This window comes from Osmerus eperlanus, chromosome 7, assembly GCF_963692335.1.
Source record: "Osmerus eperlanus chromosome 7, fOsmEpe2.1, whole genome shotgun sequence".
NCBI classification, from domain to species: Eukaryota; Metazoa; Chordata; class Actinopteri; order Osmeriformes; family Osmeridae; genus Osmerus; species Osmerus eperlanus.
The window spans coordinates 18,177,944-18,191,437 of NC_085024.1; the positions used below are offsets into that span (position 1 = coordinate 18,177,944).

General features: G+C 41.2%; 1 protein-coding gene across 1 annotated transcript; it reads right to left on the reverse strand.

Moving 5' to 3' along the window:
• Positions 1-1,302: 1,302 nt before the first annotated feature.
• si:ch211-113g11.6 (uncharacterized protein LOC559008 homolog) lies at positions 1,303-11,921 on the reverse strand. The gene is made up of 14 exons (XM_062465478.1): positions 11,641-11,921; positions 9,871-10,010; positions 9,392-9,454; positions 8,724-8,819; positions 8,454-8,559; positions 7,627-7,734; positions 7,176-7,315; positions 6,360-6,538; positions 5,993-6,101; positions 5,544-5,745; positions 4,534-4,649; positions 3,971-4,143; positions 3,813-3,868; positions 1,303-3,664 (listed from the first exon to the last, which is right to left on the reverse strand). The coding sequence occupies exons 1-14, from the start codon at positions 11,717-11,719 to the stop codon at positions 3,318-3,320; spliced, it is 1,914 nt and encodes a 637-aa protein (XP_062321462.1). The 5' UTR covers positions 11,720-11,921; the 3' UTR covers positions 1,303-3,317.
• Between the last annotated feature and the right edge of the window lie 1,573 nt (positions 11,922-13,494).

Genomic DNA, 13,494 nt, shown 5'->3' on the forward strand with positions numbered 1-13,494 from the left:
TTTTGACCAGTAGAAACAACGTAGCCATATCTTCCTCAGAACTTTAAACTATCGACATGTTATTTCACAATGTCAAGCCTGTGATGGAAGTCAACAAGTTTCAGCGGTGCATCTGAACCAGTAGATGGCGATGATTCTTAGATCAATATGACATTAGTACCAACCAGTCTATGGTACCAACCATTTTGTCTCAAACGGTTGAGTTATACTGTGTGTGCATCTGTTTTGTCTCAACCTTCCTTTGTATAATTTTATTTTCAATGTTGCTGTTCAGTTTCTCTTGACATACACATTATTTTTAAACGCTCTGCTATCTGAACATCACCACTGTTCTCTGTCTCACAACATGGAAAAACAGGCTAGAGCCAAGTGATATTCTGTATTTGAATACTTTATTGGTTTTCACTTCAATTAAATTCAGTTCAGTGAAACATATGGACTTACTGAACTGTTACATGGATATGTATTGCGCTTCATAGTATCAGACTTCAAAAAATACATGTTATTTGGCATGTTAAAATATTTACCTACACCTATGATGCTGCAAAGACACTATTTAAAAGCCCTACTCATTATTGAATTATGTACTCAATGGTTGCTTAAACCCAAATATGTCCAAAAGAAAAAGAGAACCATTTTTGGGGGTTCATCCACAGTAACAATACAGTGAGGTACTTGATAACAACAATCTTTCTCAGGCAAGTTAATTAACTATGCATACTGTATCTTCAAATCAAAGCAAGTACTGAAGAGACTGTCATTTAGTAAAGTGCTCAATTGACAAGCCCCAATTCCAGTAGAGACGTTATAGAACTGCCACCCCTTTATCGATCTGTAAAAGGCCAAATACAATCAAGTCTGCTCAGCTACAAGTCATTGATCATTTTTAACAATACCCCTTGACACTAGGTTGTTTATCCTGGCAGTAAAAAAAGCTTGTTTTGCTCCACAGTGAGCGATGCCAGTTCAATCACATGATTAGTGTTGGCTACTTCAGCCTTTGAGGAAGTCTGTTCAAAGGGTTCTGATACAGCTTGGGTGCCGTTTGTTAAAATACCATGAAACATTATGCACACAAATACTGCACTGGTGAATGAGAAAGAGAGAGAGAGACAGAAAGATGTGGCGGAAGGGACTTGGCCAAACAAACACAAGCTATTTGTAAAAGAAGCAGCAGGCAGATTAAGCAGCTGGACGCTGCTTAGTTTTGGCACAGTCAGTAGCCCGTGTCTGTGCAATGCAGCAAGCATCCTTCCACCTGGAGATGACGTGCAAACAACCAACCCCAGAGAGAAAGACGGCTTCAGTTTGATCATTATCAATGCCTGTCGCTTGCCAATGAGCTGGCTCAAGACTAAATATTGGCATGCCTATGTCCAGTAGTTCACAGTTAACTCATAGCTAACTCAGATTCAGCCATTTCAAACAGGTATAGATAAACAGGTAATGTTTTCATTTTGTATGTACCTATTTTACAAGCAGGCAACATGCAACTCTAATTTCTAATTAAGAAATTTCAGTTAAAAATTTTTTTAAATATAATTTTACTTAAAAAAGCTATTATTAGAACCAATTAGATTCAGAGTGTCATTTAAATTGGGAAAACGCATTCCCCGATTTCATCTCACAAATGAATTCTGCAGTCACAATGTTCTATTACATTGTTATTCGCCTCCCCATCTGACCAGTGGAAGCTATTTATAATATTTAGTAACAAATATGTATTTCCTATATTCCTTGGTAGCATGCTGTACAAAACTGTTTCACAATAATGGTGGGCAAAATGTTGTTTTTTGCCTTTCCTGCCTTTATGGCAAAAAAATCAGTGGATGTTTTTGAATAAGTTGGCACTTGATTTGTGTGTGATGATATTGCAACTACAACATCAGAACTGTTACATTCGAGGCCAAGCCTGAGATAATCAGTGCTTTAATGAGATAACATTCTGTGCCATTTATAGGCACATTTGGGCTTCATTAATATTTCAGGTCAGGTGATGGAAAGAGAAAGCCACTACTGGAGTAATTGTTCCATTTTTCAAATGTGCAACTTAATAATTTTAGCCATTCATTATAGTCTGTCTCTCCAGAGTATGGTTGATGCTTCAAGTGTTCTACTTCACAAGCATTTGTCCATCAATCCATTGTGTCACAACATATACTGATACAATCATACAGTTTTCCCCTTGCAAATAGGCTGGTTAAAGCAGTCAAAGCAGTCAGGTATTATAATTGTACACCCATAGCATAGAACTTAAATCATTACAAATAACATTCATATACAGTAGGCAGCAGCGGTTTGTATCACTGCCATTAGCAGTTTGCAGAGCATTAAAATACTGAACACACTGGATGAGTACAATCACAAGCTTTTCCCCTAGCAAACTACAAAATACAACAGCCACTTGTCAACTTATTTAGAATGAATATCAGTACAATAATGTACACACGTATATAATGGTTTTACGTAATTTAGATATGGTTACAATTCAATAAAGACACAACAACTGATTTGCCTGAGGACCTGCCAATACACAGTGATATATGAAGATGCCCATGCCCATTTTCCTGTCAAAAATATGACACTTTCTCCCTGCCCATTTTTGCAAGGCCAAGTCCTCTGCATTATGCATTTCCTTTTTTTCTTTGCTTCCACTGCAAATTGTGCTTAGGGTTGTGTCCTAAAATTGTTAAGGCTTTTAAAAATTTCAATACTGTATTACTTATTTTCCAAATACTGAAAGACTAATTGACGAATGAATTAAACAAATTAATGTTTTGACAATAGCATTCAAGATTATAATATTTAAACTTGCAAAAGTAAATAAATGCTCTATTGAGAAATGTAATACAATTGGCCTGGTGTTAGTGTTTGTATTGCTCAATTCAAAAGATAAAAAGTATCTTGATTGAATCAGCAAGGCAAGGTTCTCAAAGCACTTATTATGGTATTTGAGACAAAAAAGTGATAATCGTTAAATCATTTCTTCCAACATTCAACTCCAAACCATGTTTTCAAATGTACTGTAAATATACTGTTAATGAAATGCATGGAGTATGTTACTTGTGTTACACAGTTGTTGAAGGTTTATCTTGGAGAAAAAACATAATATTTTGACAGGCATTTTCTGGACTTCACATTTTCTTTATATCTAAACCTAAAAATGTTCTTGTTGGTAACAAAACTTTTAGTCCAAACTCTATCTCTTTGCTCTGTGAACCTAACCTACCGTATTTATGTAGCCCCTTTTCATCCCTGTGAGAGGCAGCCAATTGGGTTGAAGGGTTTGGCATTATTGGCTCAATCTTTGGGGATGGTTACTGCAGCCAGAGGGTGACTGTAGCCAGCAAGAGGGAGGACCCTAGGGTGGAGGCCAAAGAGGCAGCTATGGGCCCTCCGTTGTACAACAGCCGGTAGGAGATGATTTCCACCTTGTAGCCATTCTCTGTGGCCATGCAGCGGAAGATGCCCTCCTTTAGGGGTAGGTCAGAGACAGGCCCCAACACACAGAAGTCCCCGCTGATTAAACAGGGGTAGTGCAACATGCAGTTGTCTTTCTCCCAACGGTAGAGGGCATGGAATGAATACACAGGGCAAGGGAGGAAGACAGGGATTTTGCCGTCTACTGTCACCTCTTTTGGCGATGTCCTACGCAACTTCAGAGCTGTTAGGGTCAGAAAGTAAACAGAATGGTTGGCCTTAACCCTGCTATCATTTTAAACCTATAATAGAGTCATTAAATATGATTTGCTTCTTTAATGTATCCTATATCCATCCTGTGTATGTCTTTTTCCATTTTGCCTTTCACTCACCAGCAGCATCCCCGCAAATAGACGCATTTGATCGGTCAAGGTATTGAGTGAGTGTTCTGTTGGGGACCAAAAAATATGTCAGTAGGCTATATGAAAAAAATGGTTATCATTAATATGCACATTAGCATCAACAAGAATTTCTGCGTATGAATAGGTACCCAGAAGTGATGTTGTATCCAGGAGGGATGGGTATACACTTCCTATTGGCAGCATCCCAACCACAGTAAGGATCCCTCGACAAAATGCAATCTCTACAAGTGTCTCCATAACGACCACAGTCAGCCAACGGCAGTCGCTGGACCTCCATCGCAGTGCCCACGTATAGGTGGCCCTGGGAGTGGGAACAGGAAATGATGTCACAAGAACTGGACTAATTGAGTCATGCAATGTAACTGTTTACGTCATACTGTAGAAGCACTAAAAGAACATCATGTTTACTTTAGAACTAGCTCTGAACAGCCCCTGGTGCACTGCTGTCAAGGAACCACATAATTACTGTAATGACAGGGCCAAAAGCAAATTAATTGTGTCTTTCAGTGACAGAGAGGACAACCATAAAACCAACACCAGCCAGAATGCTGTTCCAAATAAATTAAATGTCACCACTATTGACTGGAGTTGTCATATTCTAACTGTCAGCCTACATGTCAGATTTCTGACTATACACCAACATTTAAAGCAGAACTGGAATATATAGACATCACTGACAGTCTTTCTGTACCTTCTGGGAGTCTATGGCCATGCTTAGAATAGGACCCTCGTTGTGGAACAGAGAGTACTGGGATATGATGAAAGCCTCCTCAATGGTGTGCAAGACCTTGAGGACCTTCCCTTGCTCTGTGAATAGAGACAACAAGAGAAAGAGAGCAACTGAGAAACATGATGAAATCAAGGTACCTGTCTAATTGTAAAACCATTAATCTATCAAAAATAAAGTATGGTTTACTATGAAGCATCATTTTTGAATTGTCATTGAAATGTACCTCCTCCAAAGTCAATGGCCATCTTGACTGAATGACTCACTCACTAGTCAGTCAATCAAAGAGAGATTTGAGGAGCAGCAGGGATGCCCTACAGCTCTTATCTAGTCTCTAGTTCCTTAACACTGGAGGGCATCTCCAAGGACCATGCCCGTTCATGGCTTTGTCAATTTATTTTCTATAGCTGACCATAGCCACAGCACACTGAAGATTATTACGGAATAGTATACAGTATTATGGACTTTTAACCTTTCAGAATGAACACAAGAGGGATCTTTTTGATGGGCCTAGGAGAGTTGAGGGCCACGTCTTTGCCCAAAGAGTTAGGGTAAAGGTTAAGTACAGTTATTTGAATAGAGGATGGACAGACTTGTTTAGCCACACTTGGACAATTCCATTATTCATTCCGCAATGCCTTGATGTACCCTGGCAGTGTAGTATGTGGTACTGTGGCCAATCGAGCCAGCTATCTTTAGATGGCAGAAAGAGCATTCTAGATGAGTATTGTATCCCATCTGATCCACAGGATCCAACATTTCTGCGAGGCCTAAACCTGTGCCAAGCACTGATCCCAAACTGAAGGGTTGCAACATCAATGTGGCCATTGACACAGCAAGTATCATCACAAATCAGGTCTACTTTCAATCAGGCTGCTATTGGAAGAACAATGACACAGATTAATATACTGTTTCACATATTTAAAGGCGGGAAACAGCATTTTTACTTGACAAAGCAAATTAACGTAACTCACCTGTTCCCAGGTACAGCACACTGTAATGCTCATCGTTGACGGCCAGCACCATGTCAGTGATGATGTATGTGATATGGTCATCAGTCAGCAGGTCGAGGGGAGTGGCCTCAACCGGACGAATCACATCTTCAATCTCCGGGTGGTCCCTGACAACTCCCAGGTTCTTTGGGTTGTGGGCTGCAGTCGAGTTTTTGAAGGCACACTGGTGGAGGGAGTGATGTAAAAAAGGAGAAAATATAATCAAAGCTCAGACAAGAGCTGGCCTTGTACAAGGACTTCACAAGGACTTCATTAAGTGTTTTATGTACGGTCTACGATAGCAAGTTTTCCACTCTACTGATAAAAGCAGACTCACCAAAAGTCTGAGCTACAACTATTTAACAGTATCTGCATTCAATATGCACTACCGATATCTGTGCAATCTCTTTCCTTATTAATGAAGTTCTCACCGTTCCAGGTCTATGGCCAATAAGAGGACTGCTGTAACCCTTCAGTTTAGAGGTGGAGAAGGCCTGGTCAATGACCTCAATGGAGTATGCACAAATCACTGTTGTGTCCCTGAATAAACAAACACATTTAGTTCATTGTATTCAAACTGAATGTAAACAATGAATTCTAATGCTGATATTGTAAAGCATTGTGAAGTTGTGTATTTTCTCTAAACAAGTGCCTTCAACCTACAGCACACACACCTACTGAGTTCATCTACAAAGCACATACCTCCCACTAATACCACACATTTCTCTCTCTTGCATTCAAGCATGGTTTATAAAGTGTGTAGGCATAAGGTTTCCAGGGTCAGAGAAGTTAGCTCACCACGCGTTGGCAAACAGGCCATACATGACACCGGTCCTCTTGTCCTGGGCTGTCAGTACCACAGCTTGCTTCAGTTTGTTGTACTGCTGGGGGGTGTTGCCAGCTCCACACATTACTCTGGCTTTCTGGAAGGTGGTCCATGAGTCAGCCAGTAGGTTCTTAATGCCCCCATCATCCACCTGGATATTTGACACAACGGATGATATGTGAATCAACTGTTGAATGTTGTCGAATGTTTGTGAGTTGTTTGGCTCAGATCTGCATTTCAATCATTAGGGGTGTAACAGACGTGGTCTTGCAAGCTCCGTCAGAGGTATCGGGAAAATCGTCCCCCACTGGGTTCGAACTTACCACCTCTGGCTTCCCAAGCGCCACCACTACCAACTACGCCAACGAAAAGCTAGCTATTCGTTGATGCGGGTGGCCTGTTACATACCTGAGGAGTGAGTTTCACCGATACACATCGGCTACATTCACCCCTCAAACTCACTCCGGCCGGTTAGCTGATGCTAACCTAGCGATTTGGGTCACGGCACCAGTGTAACAGACGTGGTCTTGCAAGCTCCGTCAGAGGAGTGAGTTTCACCGATACACATCGGCTACAGGGGCAGTAATCAAATTGTATCAGAGGTCTTGGGGGGGACCCAAGATGGTGGGTGGGGTGGTGGGGAACACAAATAGCATTGGGAAGCCTACGTTTGAACATCTCTTGACTATGGGGGATCCCTTAGTTTATCCAGGACACCCCCACCCCAGCGTGCATTTCCACACCCCAGCATCCACCTCAATTCAAATACTGATTAAGGAAGTGCTTACCGTGCAGATTCGTCCAATGCGGGCCCTGTAGGGTTCCTCATCCATACTGGCCGTCTTGTTGATCTCACTGAAGAAGACATAGATCTCCTCCTGATGTTTCCGCGAAGCCGGGATTACCGCTGCTCCTGCGAACTGGGGATCTGCAACAAGTGTGTATTTACTCCAATGTTCCGATATTTTAAGTAATAATTTTAACCCGCCTGGGACATAAATACATAGTCAACCTTTACCAGAGCATACATTTTGCAATTCTATTCCTTTAAGTGCATTGAGGTATAAATACTACTACAGAACATATTCTACAGAGGCCTTTGCTGATCTCACTTGGAATAACACTGTCCTGCCACCCACCCAGATGTACTCATTATCTTCCCAACCACATTCTCTCCAGAGCTCCACAGTACACAACACTCTCAGCCAAACACAACTACCCCGTTTTCCACCCACTCACTCAGTAACCATTTGCTCTCAGTCTTCAGGAGTTTATGAGAGCTGAAGGTCCGTTTGATAGAGCCTGTGTGATGGCCCACTGCTGATATAGCAGAATACAGACTCCCATCTAAGGCAGGGTGGGGGATGGGGGGCAGAAGATATGCGGGAGAAAGAAGATAAAATGGGAAGGAATTTGCCAAAACAGGAAAATAGTGATGTGAGAGATTGAAAGGGGAGAAGAGAAAGAGATAGAGATAGAAGGATAAAGTATGTGTGCACCAGTGCAGGCAGGATGTAGAAGGAGAGAGGATGAAGACAGATAGAAATAAAGATGAGAAAGAACGGGGGGGGGGGGGACATGAAAATAACATGGGTTAGACTGACTGCTGCAATCAATGCAGGCTTCCAACCATATTACAATCACCTCACTCAGTGCTCTGTCTCCATAGCAATAAGAGGAGCCATTTGGAATCCTGACACTAATGGTTGAGTTTGAACGATCATTATCAGAATGCCGCAACACTCTAGCAAATTTCTAGTTCATGGGTTCATTACTGGATCCTTCTATTCAATCCGGTAGATGCAGCATGAGTCAGTATGTCAGTGGTATGTGGAAATGATTATATGTGCTTACAGAATAACCATGAGATGGCTATATATTGATAAGCCACACATGTTTATGTAAAAGACCATGTTCAAATCTCAAAGATATGAACAGGTCTGAGCAATATAGCAAAAGAGACCTACCACCTTGCAAATAATTTTCAGAATATTTCAGATCTTCAATGAACAAATATGAACAATATACTGTAGTAGAATAAGAGAAACAGTTATGTGTGTTCTTACCTACTGACAAACTGACAGACTTCTGGGAAGGATAGGGTGGGGAGATGTCAGATGGGGAAGTCATCTGCCCATTTGTGGGGACGTCTGTTAATACAGTTTCATTAACCTATTTAAAAGGAGGAGATTAGGTCATAATTTAAACTGTCCCAATGGGTATTTTATAACCAAGCTAAGCTATCAGCATTTTTGAGTATTAAACTGCTACTGTTGGCAAAACGCTAAATTTAGTTGTGAGGCTATAGATGTTCGGTTAACCCTAAAAAATCTTACCAACAGCCAGCATTTAGGACTTCCAGCATTTGTCCCACAAACCACAAATGTATCATTGATTTTCTGAATGACTGTGATGAAATTATCACACTCCAACTGTAGAAGAGAGAGAGAAAGTTAAGTGAGGTAAAAACTTGTGTGTATGTTTATTTCGGGGTGGTGAGGGGTAGAGCTTATACAATACTTCATTTGGCAGAAGTATAGTAGAGGGAAAGCCTTGACTGCCTAACTCCATATCCACCACTTTTTAATTAAGTTATATTTACATTACATTTACATTTAGCAGACGCTCTTATCCAGAGCGACTTACAGTAAGTACAGGGACATTTCCCCCCCCCCCCCTGAGGCAATTAGGGTGAAGTGCCTTGCCCAAGGACACAGTGTAATTTTGCACGGCCGGTAGTCGAACCGGCAACCTTCTGATTAATAGCCCGATTCCCAAACCACTCAACCATCTGACTTATACGGTACACTTCCAGCTGGAGTTAGTATTTCAGTATGAAAATGAAGGAAGGCCCTATGTGTTCTAGTCCCAGCCATCTTTTACCTATTTTTACAGTTGTTATGATGACGTTTCACATTGCTTCTATATTCACTGTAGCCCCTAGATTCATGAATTTACTGTGGCCCTTAGATACACCGTTTAAGATACATTGATGATCGCTTACCTTTGGTGGCGCTGACCTGGCCATGCAGGCTGCCTTTGTGTTCTCATCTGTCACCACAGGGATCTGGCAAAACAATATGAACCACTCTTATCTCATGCCTTGACTCATCAGGTCAGGGTCTGTCTCATAATATGTTTTGATGGACTAAGCTAGACCTAAATATAACACAGCCTTTCATTATGATCCACACAAGGCACTATGTTCACAATATGTTTCTGTTTATCTACTGTCAATGCTCATAAAAAGGTAGACGATATTATCTCTAACCTGTATTTGCTGAGAAGGCATGGGTATAATTATCTTTACTTGGATAAAGATTGCATTTGGCCCATATGGTCTGCATGACGCACTGTATCTCCTGTTTTCCCTTCCATCTCTTTTTTTCTCATTCTAGGTCAACACTGGGGCAATCGTCTAATTTAGTACCCACTATCGTAGCACTGCACTGGGTTATCGTGTTACTGTCAGCACCTCCGTACCTGCAGGTTGCGAACCCCATTGTCACTGAATGTCAACACATAGATCACAGCCTGGCCACCCACATACAGCACATTGGTGCCCGGCTGCTGGTACAGTGTTATGTAGTTCTCCGGTTTCGTGAAGTGAAACCTAGGGGACTCTGCGGGTCACACAAAATCAAGTTACAATGGCAAAACTAGTAATGTCACAAAATGAATGCTTATTAAGGTAGTTCAGGATCCAGTGGTTTGGGATATACAGAGTTTGAATTTTTTTATTTTTGAGTGTCAATTAATCTAGCAGAAAAGGCGTATACATTTATATTTATGTTAAATGCAATACTTCTTAGGTTTTCCGTTCAGTCATCTGGGTATTTCAAGAACCGAAAAGGGTGGACGATGGAGACGCTGTCCATGGTGCTGAAACTGCTTTGGACACCAGCAGCTTAAGTGCAAGTAAAACTAAGAAACAATATCATCGATTTTGTTTGACTAATTATTCGAGTAGTAGGGTTGGTAATCTATTGCATGGTATGAATTGGTCAAGCACGCACAGATGTCCGTTTTTGCTGATCTTCCACAGTAAATAAGCGTGGCCGCGCCAATGTAATGACCGCTACCCATCTTGAGACAGCCCTGTCTATTGATTGCAAATCGGACAATGCCCGGGTGTGAGGGCTTAAGTTGAATGATTAATTGCCAATTGGCTTTGACGCATTCCATTTCCATATTAATTTTGTGTGTGTGTGTGTGTGTGTCCGTGCATTTTTGATGACAATGTTTATGGACTTGCTTATATTGCTGCTCTGCCCTCAAGAAGACGTCCGCTACTGCAATAGGCTACTACCACCAGCGTCAGCTCGTGCACCTGCATTGCAGTTTTCCAGCGCGAGCTAAAGCCTGGGCCATGTGTCAGCCCCCGATTAAAATGATTAATTAGGCTCATAACAGTACTGTTGTAGTTTGTCTTAGGTTGATACCAACATCTGTTTTGTCAAGCACTGCTCACAAGCCATTTTGGCGCCTGAGAAAATTATCACAAGTGTTCTGATTGGTAACAGCAACGTTTCCATGACGACTAACCGGCGAATGTGTGCGCAATATGCCTTCATTTGGAACCCCACATGACTTGACTATCAATAAAAAGAACACCCCCCCCCCAAAACTCGCCAAAAAAACACGCAAACCCATTGCCATGCAAAGATGTGCATTGCTATATTTTAATAAGTGGATAGTTGAAGCTGATGGTCAATAGTTTTGGATAGCCTTGGGTACTTATTTGAAAGATGCCCTGGGCCTTGCATATTCGTTAACTAAATTTGTATTAGGGTCACGTCTTGATTTGGGAATGACATCATTCAACAGTGTCAACGCAAAGTTAGTGTGTAGCCTATACTATATTGTTGCAATATGATATAATATCCATATCAGTTAGTTTTCAGGTTCAGGACACATAGGCGTTGCGCTTTGATCTAGTTGGCTATTTGGATTAAAATGCATTTCCCTGTAAGCTATTTAGCCTATTGCTCGTTTACAGGCTGTCACAACACAGTGTAGGCTGTAACCATAGACGAAAATACAGCTGGACTGCATCACTTTCTTTTAAATTGTGGACACATTAATTTAGTCATTTAGTCTATCCTAACTACATCCTCGATGGATGAAATGTCCTGATAGCCATTACAGTGGCATAGCATATTTATAAGCTATACAGTAAGCACCAACAAACACACGTCATTGCACGAATGTCCACTAACATCTGCCCAACTCTATACTGTGCGAGTATCATACCTTGCACAACGAATTTCAGCCGAGGAGACTTCCTGGCAAAAATCATCGAAAAAAGAGACGCCAACAAGAGGTACTTCATTATTCAGATTCACAGCACAGTGTCCTTGTCACAAAAAGATTTGCAACAATGCGTTCAGACTTTATATTCCTGTTTCTTTTACAATGTAACTATCTATCGACTCATGTTGGTATTGGTATAATCATTTGATATTTCCCGAACGCAAATGAATGGCTTCTCGTCTGCCTAGTCGACAGTCCAGTCTGCCGAACTAGGGGTAACAAGCTCCACCTTGAAAACATTACAAAATGGGTGAGGGAAAGGGGCGCGATAAAGTCGGCTACACTGTGGGTTCGTTGCTTGCCGTTCGTTTGGCACCCCTATTCCTGGCATGAAATGAAATAGCCTACCTGTTGCGTTATTTCACATTTGCCGGTCGTGTTAAGATTGTTGTGCGTAGGTGGTACTTTGGCAAACTGACCATAATTATTAATACATTGAAAATGTAGCAAAAGACACAATGTAAAACTATTTCAATTGAGTGAATGGAACTACCTAATTAAACAAAAATTCTGGAAATAAAACTGCGTAAGCAACTAGGCCTTATTTTTTGGTCGTTTAAACCTACCATCACTGTTACATTTACATTTAGCAGACGCTCTTATCCAGAGCGACTTACAGTAAATACAGGGACATTCCCCCGAGGCAAGTAGGGTGAAGTGCCTTGCCCAAGGACACAACGTCAGTCGGCATGACCGGGAATCGAACTGGCAACCTTCGGATTACTAGCCCGATTCCCTCACCACTTATCCACCTGACTCCCTCCTGTTAATTGTCAGTGCATTTGCTTTTGATCAGGGTGCAGTGTCCCTCCATAGATTATCAAGCCAGGAAACCAAGAGGTCAGAGCCACGTGATGCTACCATTGAAATGCCCAATATAACTGTCAATACTCATCTCTTATAGACCCAAAGAGCAATGAATCAGCATTCTGCTGTATGTGCATTTCTGGGGGTTGATTGTGTTAAAAGGTCAGTGTACTGTATGCATCAATATTATCAAAGCTGACAAAATGCTGAATAGCAATGACTGGGTAAATAAAAGTCTCACGTTAACAATTGTGCGTGTGAGTCTATGCCATGAATGAGAGTAGTGCCAATCATTAACCCAGAGGGCTTCTACAGATTACAGCGCACCTCTGATGCATTACATAGGCCAACCCAAAGGGCTGACCTGCCACTGTACTGTGATATCTCTAAGGAGCTAATCAGACATTGCAAACATTGCCTTTATTGTTTGTAAGTGCTGCATGATGCACATTGGCATAGCCCATTTCTGTACATGGTGATATTGTACGGTTTGTCTACCCCCATCAACATCAGGTCACTAAGAACGCTGACCATTTCACTGATGACCCGGCACTTTTGGATAACTAATGTAAATACAAATATCTTTGCTTACTACTGTAGAATGCATAAGAATGTGTTGAGGGTTATGATTCCATGGTCTCAAAACATAGACATTTAGCACCACTCAGTGGCAAAACGTCAGAAGAGAAAATATAGCACAAGGAGAACTTTTCTAAACAAAGACACACATCGTACAACATTTTAAAATTATGGGCATTCTCACTAGAATATATTTTATACTGAGAGGCTGAGTTATGGCAGTAGTCGATTGAGAAAATAAGAATTGTAGTTCTCTTTGTATGTAGTTGCTTTACAACACAAAATAGAAAAAAACCCTCAATGCTGTGAATTTTACGGTTTATAAACGCCAGTCTTAAGCTGACCGTTGGCTTTCATTCCATGGGAGGAAATGACTGCATTAAAACAGATAAAGTGAAGGGCAAAGCA

Excerpts from the sequence above, each read along its gene's own strand:
- si:ch211-113g11.6 (XM_062465478.1), bottom strand. The coding sequence starts at position 11,719 with ATGAAGTACCTCTTGTTGGCGTCTCTTTTTTCGATGATTTTTGCCAGG. Across the intron at positions 6,539-7,175 it reads GCATTGGACGAATCTGCACG|GTGGATGATGGGGGCATTAA; the intron begins GTAAGCACTTCC and ends TCAAATATCCAG. Across the intron at positions 4,650-5,543 it reads TGTGCTGTACCTGGGAACAG|AGCAAGGGAAGGTCCTCAAG; the intron begins GTGAGTTACGTT and ends CTCTATTCACAG.